Raw genomic sequence first — 13,374 nt, 5'->3', positions numbered from 1 at the left:
CTCAGGTGGTATGGTCACTTAAATAGAATGGGAGAGGAAAGATTAGCAAAACAAGTGTTCACTGCCAGGCTGGCAAGAAAATGACCCAGAGGAAGACCAAGGTATAGGTGGATTGATACGGTACAAAGTGCCTTAGACGATAGAAATATAAGATCTGATAATGTTGGAGTCTTGACAAGTAACAGACTGATTTGGAGGAAAATTGTAGATAGGAAGTTAGTAATGATGTAATTTTTTTCATGTAGTACTGTCATATCCTGTACACCCCTTGAGGGTACATGGCAGGAATTTGATGATGATGATCATGAGTTTTAATTTTCATTCCTAACATTTTTTGGACAATATTACCAAATTATAGAATATGAAGAATGGATATAATTTATGTAAATACTTTGAAAAAATGTAAGGGAAATTAAAATTTAATAACTCCTATATATTTTGCTCACTATAACTTAAGCATCATTCAAGGAGAGAGCAAAATAAGTGGTTACAACATTCAAAATATGAACACAAGAAAGAGTTAAACAGTGTGAGCAAACATATCTTTGCAATCGCTTTGATAGTAGAAGAGGATGGAGGGGGGGACAATTTTCAACAATAAACAATTGATGTACATTCATGCTAAAGAGTATTTCCCCTAAATGTAAATTCGTTACTTATAACTAAATGCGCGATACGGGCAGACGCATATTTAACGAAGATAAAATTTGATTTTTAAGTCACCCGATGAAAAATATATGAAAAGATAAAGGATTACTACAATTTGTAGACAGTATTATATTGAAACCGTGTTGTATAAGTACTACGTTATACGAGGGTTACTACAATTTGTAGACTGCATTATATCGAAACCGCGTCGTATAAGTACTGCGTTATACGAGGGTTACCTGTATTATGTCTACCACACATGTTCCTAGAAAATGTCTAGTAAAAGATATATTTTTTCCCTAGTTCTTAAAAAAAATTGATGGAGTGAGACAATTAAAAATCAGGTTCATTTTATCCTTTTAGTTCTAAAGGGGATAAAGGAGCTTGGTATTGCCATTTTTGAATGCCTCCATAGCTGATCTTGAGTCTGTAAAATTCCTTCAGACTGTTGAGGTAATGATAGTTTTAAGTAGGTTTCAAGTGCTTTATTTATTGCGTAGAGTTCCCTGATAAAATTAGAAGCGATTCTCCCAGATCCAACTTTCATTGAAAGTTTTTCACCTTTCAGGAGTAAAATTACAGACATCATTTCATTAAGCTCACTATAACAACCACTAGTAAAATCCCTGACAGCCCACTAGCCTTAACACTTTAGTGCTAATGAGATGTGTTTACTAATGATATTAGTTGTTGTCTTGTCCTTTGAAGAGTCTTAGATGTTTCCGTGTGCTCCTTGTACTGCTTTGGCTATGTCAATGATTTTGTTTGTATAGAGCTGTTGTTCAAGATCAGGATCTATTTCTTGCAAGGCTGCTGTAATTGCTGGACAGGTAAAAAGGTGAGTGGGTGTCATTTCAGTATTGGGGCAGTTATTGCAGTTTCTATATGTTCTCGTATCATCTGTGTTGATCTTCATTCCTCTATAATGTCCTGCTCGTAGTCTTGCTATCATGGTGGAGGTCTTTCTGTCAGCATTGATTTCGGGAATTTGATGTTGTATCACCGATTTCAGTCCAATTAGTTTAGCTTTTGCATTGGCATCAGCAAGAGTTACCGTGTGAGTTTCTTGGTTGAGTTCTCTAGCCTCTTTTGCTAATTTATCAGCTGCTTCATTGTAATCAATGCCTACATGAGCAGGAACCCATTGTAAAATGCAACTTTTTCCTAAACACTTTAGTTGATTTAAGAGTTTATGGATGTCTTGTGTGAGCTTGGTATTGTAATTTTTGATTGCCTCCATAGCTGATCTTGAGTCACCGTAAATTATAATTCCTTCAGATTGTTGAGATAATGATAGTTTTAAGTAGGTTTCAAGTGCTTTATTTATTGAGTAGAGTTTGCTGGTAAAATTAGAAGCGATTCTCCCAGATCCAACTTTTATTGAAAGTTTTTCACCTTTTGGGAGTAAAGGAGAACACCAACGCCTCCATTAATCATATTGGTGTCCGAGCAAAAGAGTTAATAGGTACGAATGATTTTGGTGTCTGACGTCCATCAGTATAACAAATAACCTGTTTGGAGGATGAAAGAAGGATGGATATTTAGGCCTTTTTCTTTGAGCATTTCTTTTAGAAATGCTCAAAGAAAAAGGAGTTTTATTGAGGTTCTTTGTTTATGCGGGCATTTAAGCTGATCAAGACCTATTTCCTTCCTGATAGTGTCATCATATTGTAAAATCGATGATCTGTGAAGTCTGCATTTTTGATTCCAATGTTCATAAGTTTTTAGGGAGATATGATTGCTTTGGTAGCTTCTGATATTATTTATGAATTTTATGGTGGCAAATTTTCGTCTGTCCTCCAGCAGGTCAAGCCCACATTCTTGTTGGGCTCTGATGTTTAGTGGATGAGACTGCACCAATGATAATCTTGGATGCTTTTGCTTGTAATTTGTCTAATTTTTTCTTTACCGATGAGGCCAAAGGTGACCAGATAGGTGCTGCATATTCCATTATTGGCCTTATTAGTGTAGTGCAAGTAGTTTTGAGGATTTTTGGCTTTGTGCCCCAATTTGTTCCACAAAGCCTTTCAGTATATTTAATTTTTTTAGAGCTCTATTGGAAGTGTTAGAGATGTGTGTACAAAACATAATTCCTGATCAAGCGTAATACCAAGGTATTTTGGATTTGTGACTTTTTCAATTAGCTTGTTGTTGATCATGACATTGGGATTGTAGGAATGTCTATTTTTCCTGTCTGTACTAAAGATGCTTAGTTTTGTTTTGTCTGGATTGATTTTGAGTTTAAGTTCATCTGACCATTTTTCTAATCCTCTCATGGATTTGTTTAGAATCTCCTCTGATTCTTTGATTTTAGCACTAGTGTGCAAGAAGGCTATATCATCTGCATAGCAAGTTACTTTTGTGTCTTCTGTAAGGTAGGGATGAATGTTATTGATGTATAGAAGGAATAGTAAGAGACTGAGTACCGAGCCCTGGGGAACACCAGCCCAAGTTCTCCGTTCTCTTGATATTGCTGCATTGATTCTGACTTTGATCTTTCTTCCTCTAATGAAATCAGCAATCCAGATTAAAGCGTTTCCTCTAATTCCAATATCATGTACTGTTTGTATTAATTTTTTGATCCAAACATGATCGAAAGCAGCAGTCATATCAAGGAATATGGCAGATTCTTTCAGTAATTTTACAAAGTATGCCAGTTAATGCGATAGGTCTATAGCTTTGACATTCTGCAGCATTTTTGTCAGGTTTCAGGATGGGTACAATAATTGATTTTTTCCATTTTTTTGGAAGTTTGCCTGTTCGCCAAGAGGTATTGAGAATGTCCAGAAGTTGTTCTTTGGCATTTTTGCCAAGGTGTTTGACTACATGACCAAAGATAAGATCATTATCAGGAGATTTATTAGGTGCAGTTTTCTCGATTGATGAATTTAGTTCACTTAGTGTAAATTCTTCAGAGAAGATGTCATTAGTTTGGTATGTTCTTGCTTGTTTTAGTATTTTGCTTGTGAGTTTATTGAGGGTCGTCCTCTCTGTTATACTGAAGTTTGGAGTTGTTTCAATAGGTTTTTGCCAGTGTGTTTGCAATTTCTTGATCTATAATAGCTTGTTTCCCAGCATTTATGATGAAGTTTGTTTTCTGTTGGTTCTCTTTTTTTGATATTGTTGTCTAGGATTCTAATAATGTTTCAGTGTTGGCTGTCTTTTCTTGGATCCAGGTTACTGCAAAGCTTCGCCCATTTCTCTTGTTTGCACTTCCAAATTTCCTGCTCTATTTTGTGTGTTATGTCCATTAATCTCTTTCTGTATTCATCAGTTTTATTAATTCTGAATTGTTCGTTGATATTGTCTTTTTCTGTAATCATTGAATCAATATTGTGATCTTTCCAGTATGGTATCCAGGTATTTTCCGCTTGCCTCTTGGTATTGTTGCTTTGGCAGCTTTACTGATGTGTGAAGTAAGGATTTGTAATTTTCTGTTGAGGTTTCCAGAGACAGGTTCATCTTGACAGATGCTACAAGGTTTGAGTAAACTTTGTTCAGTTGGCTTTTCTGAAGTTCCATGTCCTTTTGATTTGCTGTTCTTGATCAATCTTGAAGTTTAGTGTTGTTATTATGGGTCTGTGGTCACTGATGGCATTTCCCAAAATTTTCCATTGTGCACTTGATGCAATGTTATAATTAATAGCTGTGATGTCAATAGCAGATTCAGTTCCCATAGTTTTTAGAGAGATAGGTGCTCTGTCCATTTTAATTGTTGTGAGTTCCAAATCTGTAGAGAGATCTTCCAATTGTTGACCTTTATGGTCTAAATTGGGGGAGCCCCACTTTGGGCTTTTTGCATTTAAGGTCACCAAGTATAATGGTTGTGTCAGTTGGAGATTCGCTTAGCTTTTCAATGATGTCTGTATCAATATTTGTATTATCAGGGTGGTAAACATTTGTGATTGAAATAGAATGGTTTGGTAGGTGTATTTCAATGGCTTGAGCTTCCGTCGAACTGTTATTATTTAAATATTGATTTAGGGTGATTTCTTTGAATTTGATTTCTGGGGTCTTCAAAAGAATAGCAAGCCCACCACCTGCTCTTTCCTCTCTATCCTTCCTAAGAACTGTGTATCCTTTGATGCTGAAGTTCAGATTTTTGTTCAGTTTTGTTTCTTGTAGACAAGCTATATGGATATTGTTTTTGTAAAGCATGTATTTAAGTTCATCCATTTTTCTCTGAGTACCGTTGATATTGAGTTGCAAAATGTTAATATGAGTCCTCGTAGCATATTTATCATCAGGAGCCCGGACTGCAAGCCCAAGACGCGTCGGCTGCCCCAGACGCAGTAGCATTGGTCGATATCTTTGTATGACTCTTCATTAGAAAATTGGATGCCGTTGCCACGTTAGTCACCTTGAAATGATATTAGTAAACATCTAAAAAAAATTTTTGAATTTATTATTTTTATTAAATAATAATTCAAATTATTTAATTCTATTTTATTAAAAATAGAAATTAATAATAATTTCTTTTTCATATTCCATGCATAGCATGGCTGTACATGATACAGTGGATAGTTTTACTACCAGTCTTTTCTATAAAGGAGACAAAACATGTTTGCCTTCATAGGTCAAGTAATGCCGACCTGGTTGGCTGAGTGGATAGCATTTTCCCCCTGTAACCTGTAGGTTTGAATGCCACTCTAGCATGTGTCTTTGGGCAGCACATGACTTTCATCATGCACAGTGATAGTGCCAACTTGCTAATAAGCAAGCAGGCAGTATCACAGTGGAAGCCTGAAACTGTGTTTAGTCTCTACAACAAGCCTGATTCCAGCAATCGATAAAGATAAAAAAAACGATGACTCAATTTCAAGCTTGAAAAAGAAGACAACAGCTGGCCACCACTGATGTGCTGTGTGCAAACCCCATTAACTTCCAGACAAGATTAAAAGCTTCATCTGTGAAAAGAACAGAGCCAGGTGCTAAGAACACTGGCCCAAGAATACTGACATGCATCCAAATAAGGACAAGCTTTATAAAGAGGATAGGTAAGCAAGTTAGATATTCATTTAGTCTTTCCAGACTGTATGAAGTGTCTTTAAGTATGATAATCTTTCAAGCATAGAGTGGTAAGAATAGCTTATAATCTTCATCATAAAATTATACTAAAAATCAAACCTGACACAATTCATGTTCTATTTGTGCTTTTCCGAAATAAACTTAAAAACCATGAAATGCTGAATGTGTCAGTCAAAGTGAAGTGCTCAGAAAACAGATTTCTGCTATTGATTCAATTACTTTACTTCAATTTTTCAATAATAATATTTATTTAAGAAAATTATGTGCAATTCAAAAAAGAATAAATCAGAATCACTACCATGTGGTTCTGATTTCTTGAGGACAGGAATGAGCACCCTCCTTCTCCTGAACTTACTAATGTGATTATTAATTAATACTTACCTTCAACACCCTATACCACTTTTTTGATAGTTTAGGTCTTCCTCTTACAGTTTTGTGCCAGACAATAGGAAAATTTGTTAAGCTACAGAAATTCTGTGTAACAGCAATAGTGTTGTCAAGATTTATTACCACATGCCACCATCCTCCTGGTACAAATACAGTTTCGCCTGGCTGCTGAAGAATCTCCAACTAAGGAAAAAATGCAATTAACAATTATGAAACACTTATAACACAACATGATAAAAATTAGCTATGGACAAATGGAGGTGACAGAAAAATTGAACGTTATATTTTCAGTATATAACAATTTCAAAAATATATTTTACATATTTTACCTAGTCAGCCAAATCACTTTACACTGCATTCCCCCATTCCTTCCAGATCATTATGAGAGGAATGGGGAAAACGTGAAAATTTTGCTATGGTATGCAAATATGGTAAAAAAAGAGTGAATGGCTTTGAACATGGTTATGCATCTAGCAAAGGGATGAAACTACATTTTGGGTTTAGACCTGTTGAGTGTGTGTGTCTAGGGAAACTAAAAGAGAAAGTTCTATAACAAGACAAAGACATCAAATATCTAATTATAAGAAAAGTACTAGTGGTAATTTGTTATGTTTATGTACAAATGCCAGAAGCATCAGAAACAAAGGGATTGAGTTCATTGCTTTATTGAATACGTTGTGGCCTACGATTGCTGACATTAGTGAAATCTGGCTAACAAATCAGATATTGTAACTGGGATTGAGTGTAAAGACAGTATTTTTAGGAATGACAGAAGAGATATGGGGGGGGTACTACTAATGATATCAGACAACTTGGGTTGAGTTAGGGTAGAAATGCATGAAATTAATGTTCCACATAGCAGTAAGTTGAAGCTATCTGGTATGAAGTGGAGGCTAACAGGATGAACTATATGGTGGGGTTCTTACTTTTAAGGTTACACAATAATCAACATTCATAGTGAAAAATTTATGGAGACACAAACACACATTGGAGTAATTACTTATAATTAAGAAAACAATCCTTGACGTTTCAACCTCTATATTGAGGTCATCATCAGAAAAACATACATATGTAGAGAACACAAGCTACATTACACTACACACAAGTAAGATAAATCTATCTAAATGCTTTGTTAATCATTACCCTAGCCTGACCTCTGGTGGAAAAAAATTTGAATTGAAATAAATACATAATAGTAAAACATATACAAAAAATATAAATTAATAAAATAAAATAATTTTTTATACATATCAGTATAATAATATAGATTACAAAAAAAAATAAATAAATAAACAAATAAAACTAAATTTTTAATAACAAAGCTACATTAAACACATCTCTAAAGTCTGCTTATATTTATTACGGTTTTTTTGTGTTGGTGTTCTGCCATTATTATTATGTGACACCTCCAAAGAGTCCAAAGACTCATAGAGGGAGGGCATCTATTCTACAACTCTCCATCTTCACCTCAGTCCATCTACACCAATGTCATCTACTGCCCACCACCACTAGTATTTTCACAGATAAACAGCCATGCCCATGGTGGGATTCGAATCCACAGCCTTTTGGCTGGAGAGCAGATACACTAACCACTCGACAAACCAGGCCGGGTGTTCTCTGGATGTTCATGTTCTGAATGTTATATAGATTGCAGATGGGCCCTCCAAATTCTTGGAATCATTAATCCATCATTTTTGTTAAGATTCAGATGATGTTTCTTCATCTCACAGGCTTCTTTGAAGTTTCTTTTAAACCAGGGGTTTTGGTGTAGGACGTGGTCTTTCTACTTGATTCTGTGACATGTTTATAGTGCATGGTCTGACAGGTTTGTTTTAACATAGTAGAGGAATTTAATATGACATTTATGTTCATCTTTTCTTATTGGGATGGTACCCCCTGTTTCCATTATGTAGGGTAAGTTGCAGATGGAACGAATTTTGTAAATCCCTGGATGGGCAATGTAAGAAAGGGGTCTTTGGATGAGTTGACTGTACTTTTTAATTTTCCAGGAGGTTTGAAGTTGCCTTAATGTTGTATTTACATAGTGTTCTATCTATTTTTCTGATATTTCCCTAATGCGTGCTATGGCATTTTTTTTTTTTTTTTTGCTTTTAATGGTATTATTGTGGAGGATCTTCTGAACTTTTTTTTTTGTTATAGGCATTTTTTTTTTATAAAGGTTTGCTAATAAGTTCATATTCTTTGTTCAATGCCTGCTCATGGAGCAAATTGTTATGGCTCTATTTGAGGGTGCTGATCAGCCCTAGTTATAACAACTAGGGGTCATCAACACCCTCGGTGTTGGATGGTGGCATTAATTTTTATGTATGCATTGGCCTATATGTGTGGGTTTGCGGTAGACTGTGAATGAAAGGCAGCCTGAGGAAAGATATGTGACAAGTGTGTCTAGAAAAGGAAGAGAGTTATTGTTTTCAATCTCATTGGTAAATTGGATACATTTATGCAATTTGTTCAGGTGGCTTAGGAATGTATTTAATATTTCATGGCTGTGGGACCAAATAGTGAAAATATCTGAGCCAGACTTTGGGCTTTAGGCTTGCTGAATCTAGAGATCATTGCTTGAAGTCTTTCATGTAAGAGTTGGCTTGGGGGGCATGCCGTACCTTTTTGCAGGTAGAATTTATTCTATCTCCAAAAAAAGAAACAGAAAGAAAGAAATAAAAAAATAATTACCTTTATCTGCCTTGGTAATTTCTTAGAGATTTAAGGGCTAATTTTTCTGCTTAGCTGTTTATTAGAATTTAGTATTATTATTATTACCACCCCAAGACATGGAGTCAAAGACTCATCTGGGAGGTCCTTTTATCACACACACAGCTCATCATACCATGTTTTAAACACATTCAAACTCTTTACAGACACCACATTCTCAGGCAAGGCATTCCAATCATTTACAACTCTGCACGAAAAAAACCTGCCTCTCACTCCCATATTCACACCCTCTTTATACAGTTTCCAGGGATGACCTCTGGTTCTCCCCTGATCTCCCACTATTCTCTGTAAAACTTCTCCAGCATTGATCCTATAACAACCCCTTACCAACTTGTAGGTCTCTATCATATCTCCCCTCTTCCTCCTGTCAACCAGACTCTGCAAATTACATCTTCTCAATCTTTCCTCATACTCGACATTCCAGAGGTCAGAAACTACTTTAGTCTCCTTTGGACCCTTTCCAACATCTCTTCATCCTTCTGAAAACCCGGTGACCAAATCTGGGCACAATAGTCCATGTGTGGCCTAATCAAAGCCTTAAACAAGATCTCTTGTTTCCTCAACCTCCAACAATATATTCTCACCAAGCATAAATTCTGCATCCCATCTTTGTTTTCCAAATTTTAAACCCTTACATTCTGCAATATTGAACTCACATCCCCATTTCCGTGCCCAATCACTCAATCTATTAAAGTCTTCCTGTAAGGCCACATCTTCACTAACTTCATGGTTCGTTCCAACTTTGCATCATCTGTAAACAACTGAATATCTCCATCCAAATCTTCACCTATATCATTAATATACAAGTTAAACAGCAATGGACCTAAAACAGACCCGTGAGGCACCCCACTAGTGACTTTCCTTTTCCTGGATATCGCTCCCCCATACACAACTTGTTGATACCTATCAGATAGCCAGTCTCCAATCCAATGCACCAATCTAATATCCAACCCCATCTGCTCTAGTTTGACTGCCAACCTATCATGAGGTACTCTATCAAAAGCCTTTGCGAAATCCAAGTATATTACTGTGTATCCTTTTCCTCTGTCCAAGGAAGCAGTCACTTTATTATAATAAGTAAGTAGATTACTAAAACATGACCACCCTTTAGCAAATCCATGCTGTCCATCAAAGATAATACCATTGTTATCAACACAACTCTGGATCATAGTTCTCACAAGCTTCTCCAACAATTTAACCACAACACCTGACATACAGAGAGGCCTATAGTTTGATGCTTGAGTTCGATCACCTCCTTTATGAAGTGGCACAATCTTGCCCTCCTTCCATTCCTTAGGAACTTGACCGAGTGCAAGACTCATAAAAAAACATGTCAAAGCAGATGTCAACTCCCTGGCACATTCTTTCAGAATATGTGGTGATATCTTGTCAAGTCCCACAGCCTTATTAACATCTAGTTTACTCAACTCCCCATACACCTCTTGCTCACCTACAGTCTCTCCTCCCCATCATCAACTGCTCTCAATTCCTCCATGAAGTCACATTCACAAGATTGAAAGATCTTTATGAACTACTCATTAAGTATCTCCACCACACATTCTGCATCAGCTGTCTTTATACCATTTTCTCCAATCAATGTCATCCTTCCATAATTATTCTTTCTTTTGCTGGCTACATATTGAAAGAACCCCTTAGGATTCTTTTTGGCTTCATTAGCCAACTGCTGTTAATAACTCTCTTTAGCTACCCTCAACCAACCAAGTCACCCTCCTTGCTTGGTCTTTGTAGACCTCATGAAATTGGTTACTTCCACTTCTCTTATGCTGCCTCCACAATGCCCTTTTTCTCTGTATCGCATGCTCAATCTCTTTATTCATCCATCTCACACCCACCTTATTTAACCTTCTCACCCTTGGAATACATTTAGACGTTGCATCTACTAAACGGTTTTTGAAAATCCCCCAAGCTACATTGATCTCTTTTCCAGCTAACTGCTTATTCCATGCTACACCTGCAAGCTGTCTCCTGAGCTCTTCATAATCACCCCCCCCCCCTTGTAGTTCCACATATACCCTTTTCTCACAGAGGTCCTTGCACTGCTGGCAACCACCCAGGTAATTACCTCATGGTCACTCTCACTAATTGGTGGATGATTTTGTTACACCCTGATACCTTCACTATGTGGAATTTTCAGTTATCATGGTGTACCATGAAGAGAAAATTAAATAAAACCCCTGTATAAGAGCTAATACATAAATTACTTAAAGAAAGAAAAATATTCTTGCATCCAAGTAAGATATATACCAAAAAGTGTTTGTTGAACTAAATAAAAGAAGGACTATATTACAGTTGTGATAAAAAAAAAAAAAAATTTAGCTAAGTAAAACAGAAAAGATTAGTCATAAGTAATTGTATGTGACAGGCTAGAGATTAAAATATTAAGTAAATTCTTAGAAAATTTGGAAGGGGGATTACTTTAGAGGCTAGCAAAAGAAAAACAATAGACTATCGCTCAGGGTCAATTCCTGGATTTAGATATCGTCACGTGCGAGTTGCATGCTCGCTGACCTCAGGATGTTTTTGGCAGAAAAACGCCACCCTAATTGGTCGGTGAAGTCGAATCCAGTAAGGGGTGCCAGGAGGGGTCAAGGTATAAAAGGGTTAGAACCCCCCCCCCCACGAGGCTTTTTCCTGGATAGTTTCTTCACGAGCCCCTTTGTATAGGTTTTCATAGGTTTTCACGTGGTTTTCCTGAGTGGCGGGGTTGGAGTTATATCTCCGTCCGACACAACAAGGGAACAAGTAGTGAGCAGGATTTCGATTCCGTATTTCCTATGGTAAGAAACGAGGAATCCCATTTAGCTAAAGGAATTTTCCTTTTTTCATCCAGTGACAACTATGAAAAAAGGAAATCTGTAAAGAAGTCGGTGTCCACGTGGTGAGTTTGACAGCCATGGTATAGATGATTCTAAAGTGTGTCCTTAATTCAAGAACGAAAAGTTAAGATTGCATAAGCACAGTTTAATGCCAAAAGAACTTAGGAGTAACAGATTATAAGAGAGATCATACCAGGATAGTACAATCGAAAAAAAGGTAGAGGCCAATATAGAAAACTCAAGGAAAAAAAGGTACTGTAAAAAAATCTCGTGTTAACTGAAAATCGTCTGCAATTGGAATCATTATTCTATTACTGAACTGTTGAAGAGACTAAGGAAATTTATACTAGGACTTTAGTACATGACTGATTATAATGAAAGTATGCTTGTTAATATTAATATTATATAAGTAATTATGTGTCCTGAGATTTATGCACGTGTATTGTAACTTATAGGAAAGTTTTAAATGTCAAAGTTATGTGTTAACACAGTGAAAGGATAATTTAATCTACATAGTTTTAGATAGTTAAATAGAGTGAATTGATCACATATGTTCATGTGCTACAGCATATAGCATATTCAGACTAATATAGAGTTAACTAATGTGTTAATTAGATCTGGGATTATACATATGATTGTATGAGTTGAATTTGTTATGGCCGCATGATCGCAATACCCATATAGGATCATAGCCAAATTACTTGTGATAAGCTAAGGTTATTTTGTAAATGTTTTCTTAGTATTGAATTGAATTATATTAGAAATTGAATTGTACCATACTAATGAGTTTAATAAACCTTTGCTCATGATAAAACAGTTGTCTGAAATTGCTGCCCAATGTACCACTTGAAAACGTACAAACCTAATCACGCGGGAGGGGAGAATATTTAAATGAGTAACGAGATAAAGTGTCACGACTGCAATATTGTTTCACATTCAGACATATTTTAGCAATTGCTCCTTGTTTTTGTATTTTATATCTCAAACTAAATGTCCCAAAAGGTGCAGTATAATATAAATATTAGGGACACTAAGGGGAGAAATAGCTTAAATATTTGTATTTTGGGGTGATATCGTACATAGATAAAAGTTGAATATAGATAAGCAGAATTTCACTAGATAGAATAATAATCATAAAATGGGACACAACAATTTGACACCTCATTTACAATTACATCCTCTGATTAGATGACCAAATCCAAGACCCTCAAATCCTTGTGTGCCCTTTGTTACATATTGTCTGAGGTAGTTATCCCTCAAAAACTCAAGAAACTCATTTTCTTTACTTCCAGTTGCTATCTCATCATTCCAGTCTATACTGCCATAATTAAAATCACCCATAATGATCATCCTTTTCTTATTTACTTGGCTAATTTGATTGTACATTTCATTATCACCACCATCCACATTACCTGGTCTATAACAACATCCCACCTAGTACTTGATTCCATTCACCTCTATATCACACCATACTGCCTCAAAACCACTGGCACTATTTCCCTCTTGCATCTCCACTTTATATGGACATAACTCTTTCTCTATCATCAATAGCACTCCCCCTCCCTTTTTACCCCCTCTGTCCTCACAAAACACATCATACCCTTCCATCTTTATTCCTGTCACGATGTCATCCTCTTCCAATCATGTCTCACTTATTCCGACAATCTTTGGGTGAAGAGATGTAATTAGTGCAACCATTTCATCTGCCTTGTTTCTTATACTTCTAGCATTTGTATACAAA

General features: G+C 36.1%; 1 protein-coding gene across 1 annotated transcript in view; it reads right to left on the bottom strand.

Annotated features, from left to right (window-relative positions):
• Positions 1-13,374, bottom strand: part of JMJD6 (Bifunctional arginine demethylase and lysyl-hydroxylase PSR) — a 216,982-nt gene that overhangs the window by 23,550 nt on the left and 180,058 nt on the right. The window contains exon 6 of the mRNA XM_090414372.1: positions 6,058-6,246. Within this exon, the coding sequence (XP_090270498.1) occupies positions 6,058-6,246 (189 nt within the window). The remainder of the gene's footprint in view (positions 1-6,057; positions 6,247-13,374) is intronic.

Source organism: Typopeltis vanoorti, chromosome 25 (assembly GCF_054136105.1).
Source record: "Typopeltis vanoorti isolate ZY-2024b chromosome 25, IOZ_Tvanoo_1.0, whole genome shotgun sequence".
In the NCBI taxonomy this organism is placed as follows: domain Eukaryota; kingdom Metazoa; phylum Arthropoda; class Arachnida; order Uropygi; family Thelyphonidae; genus Typopeltis; species Typopeltis vanoorti.
The sequence above is the reverse complement of the archived record's forward strand: the minus strand, read 5'-3'. Positions and strand labels throughout refer to the sequence as shown.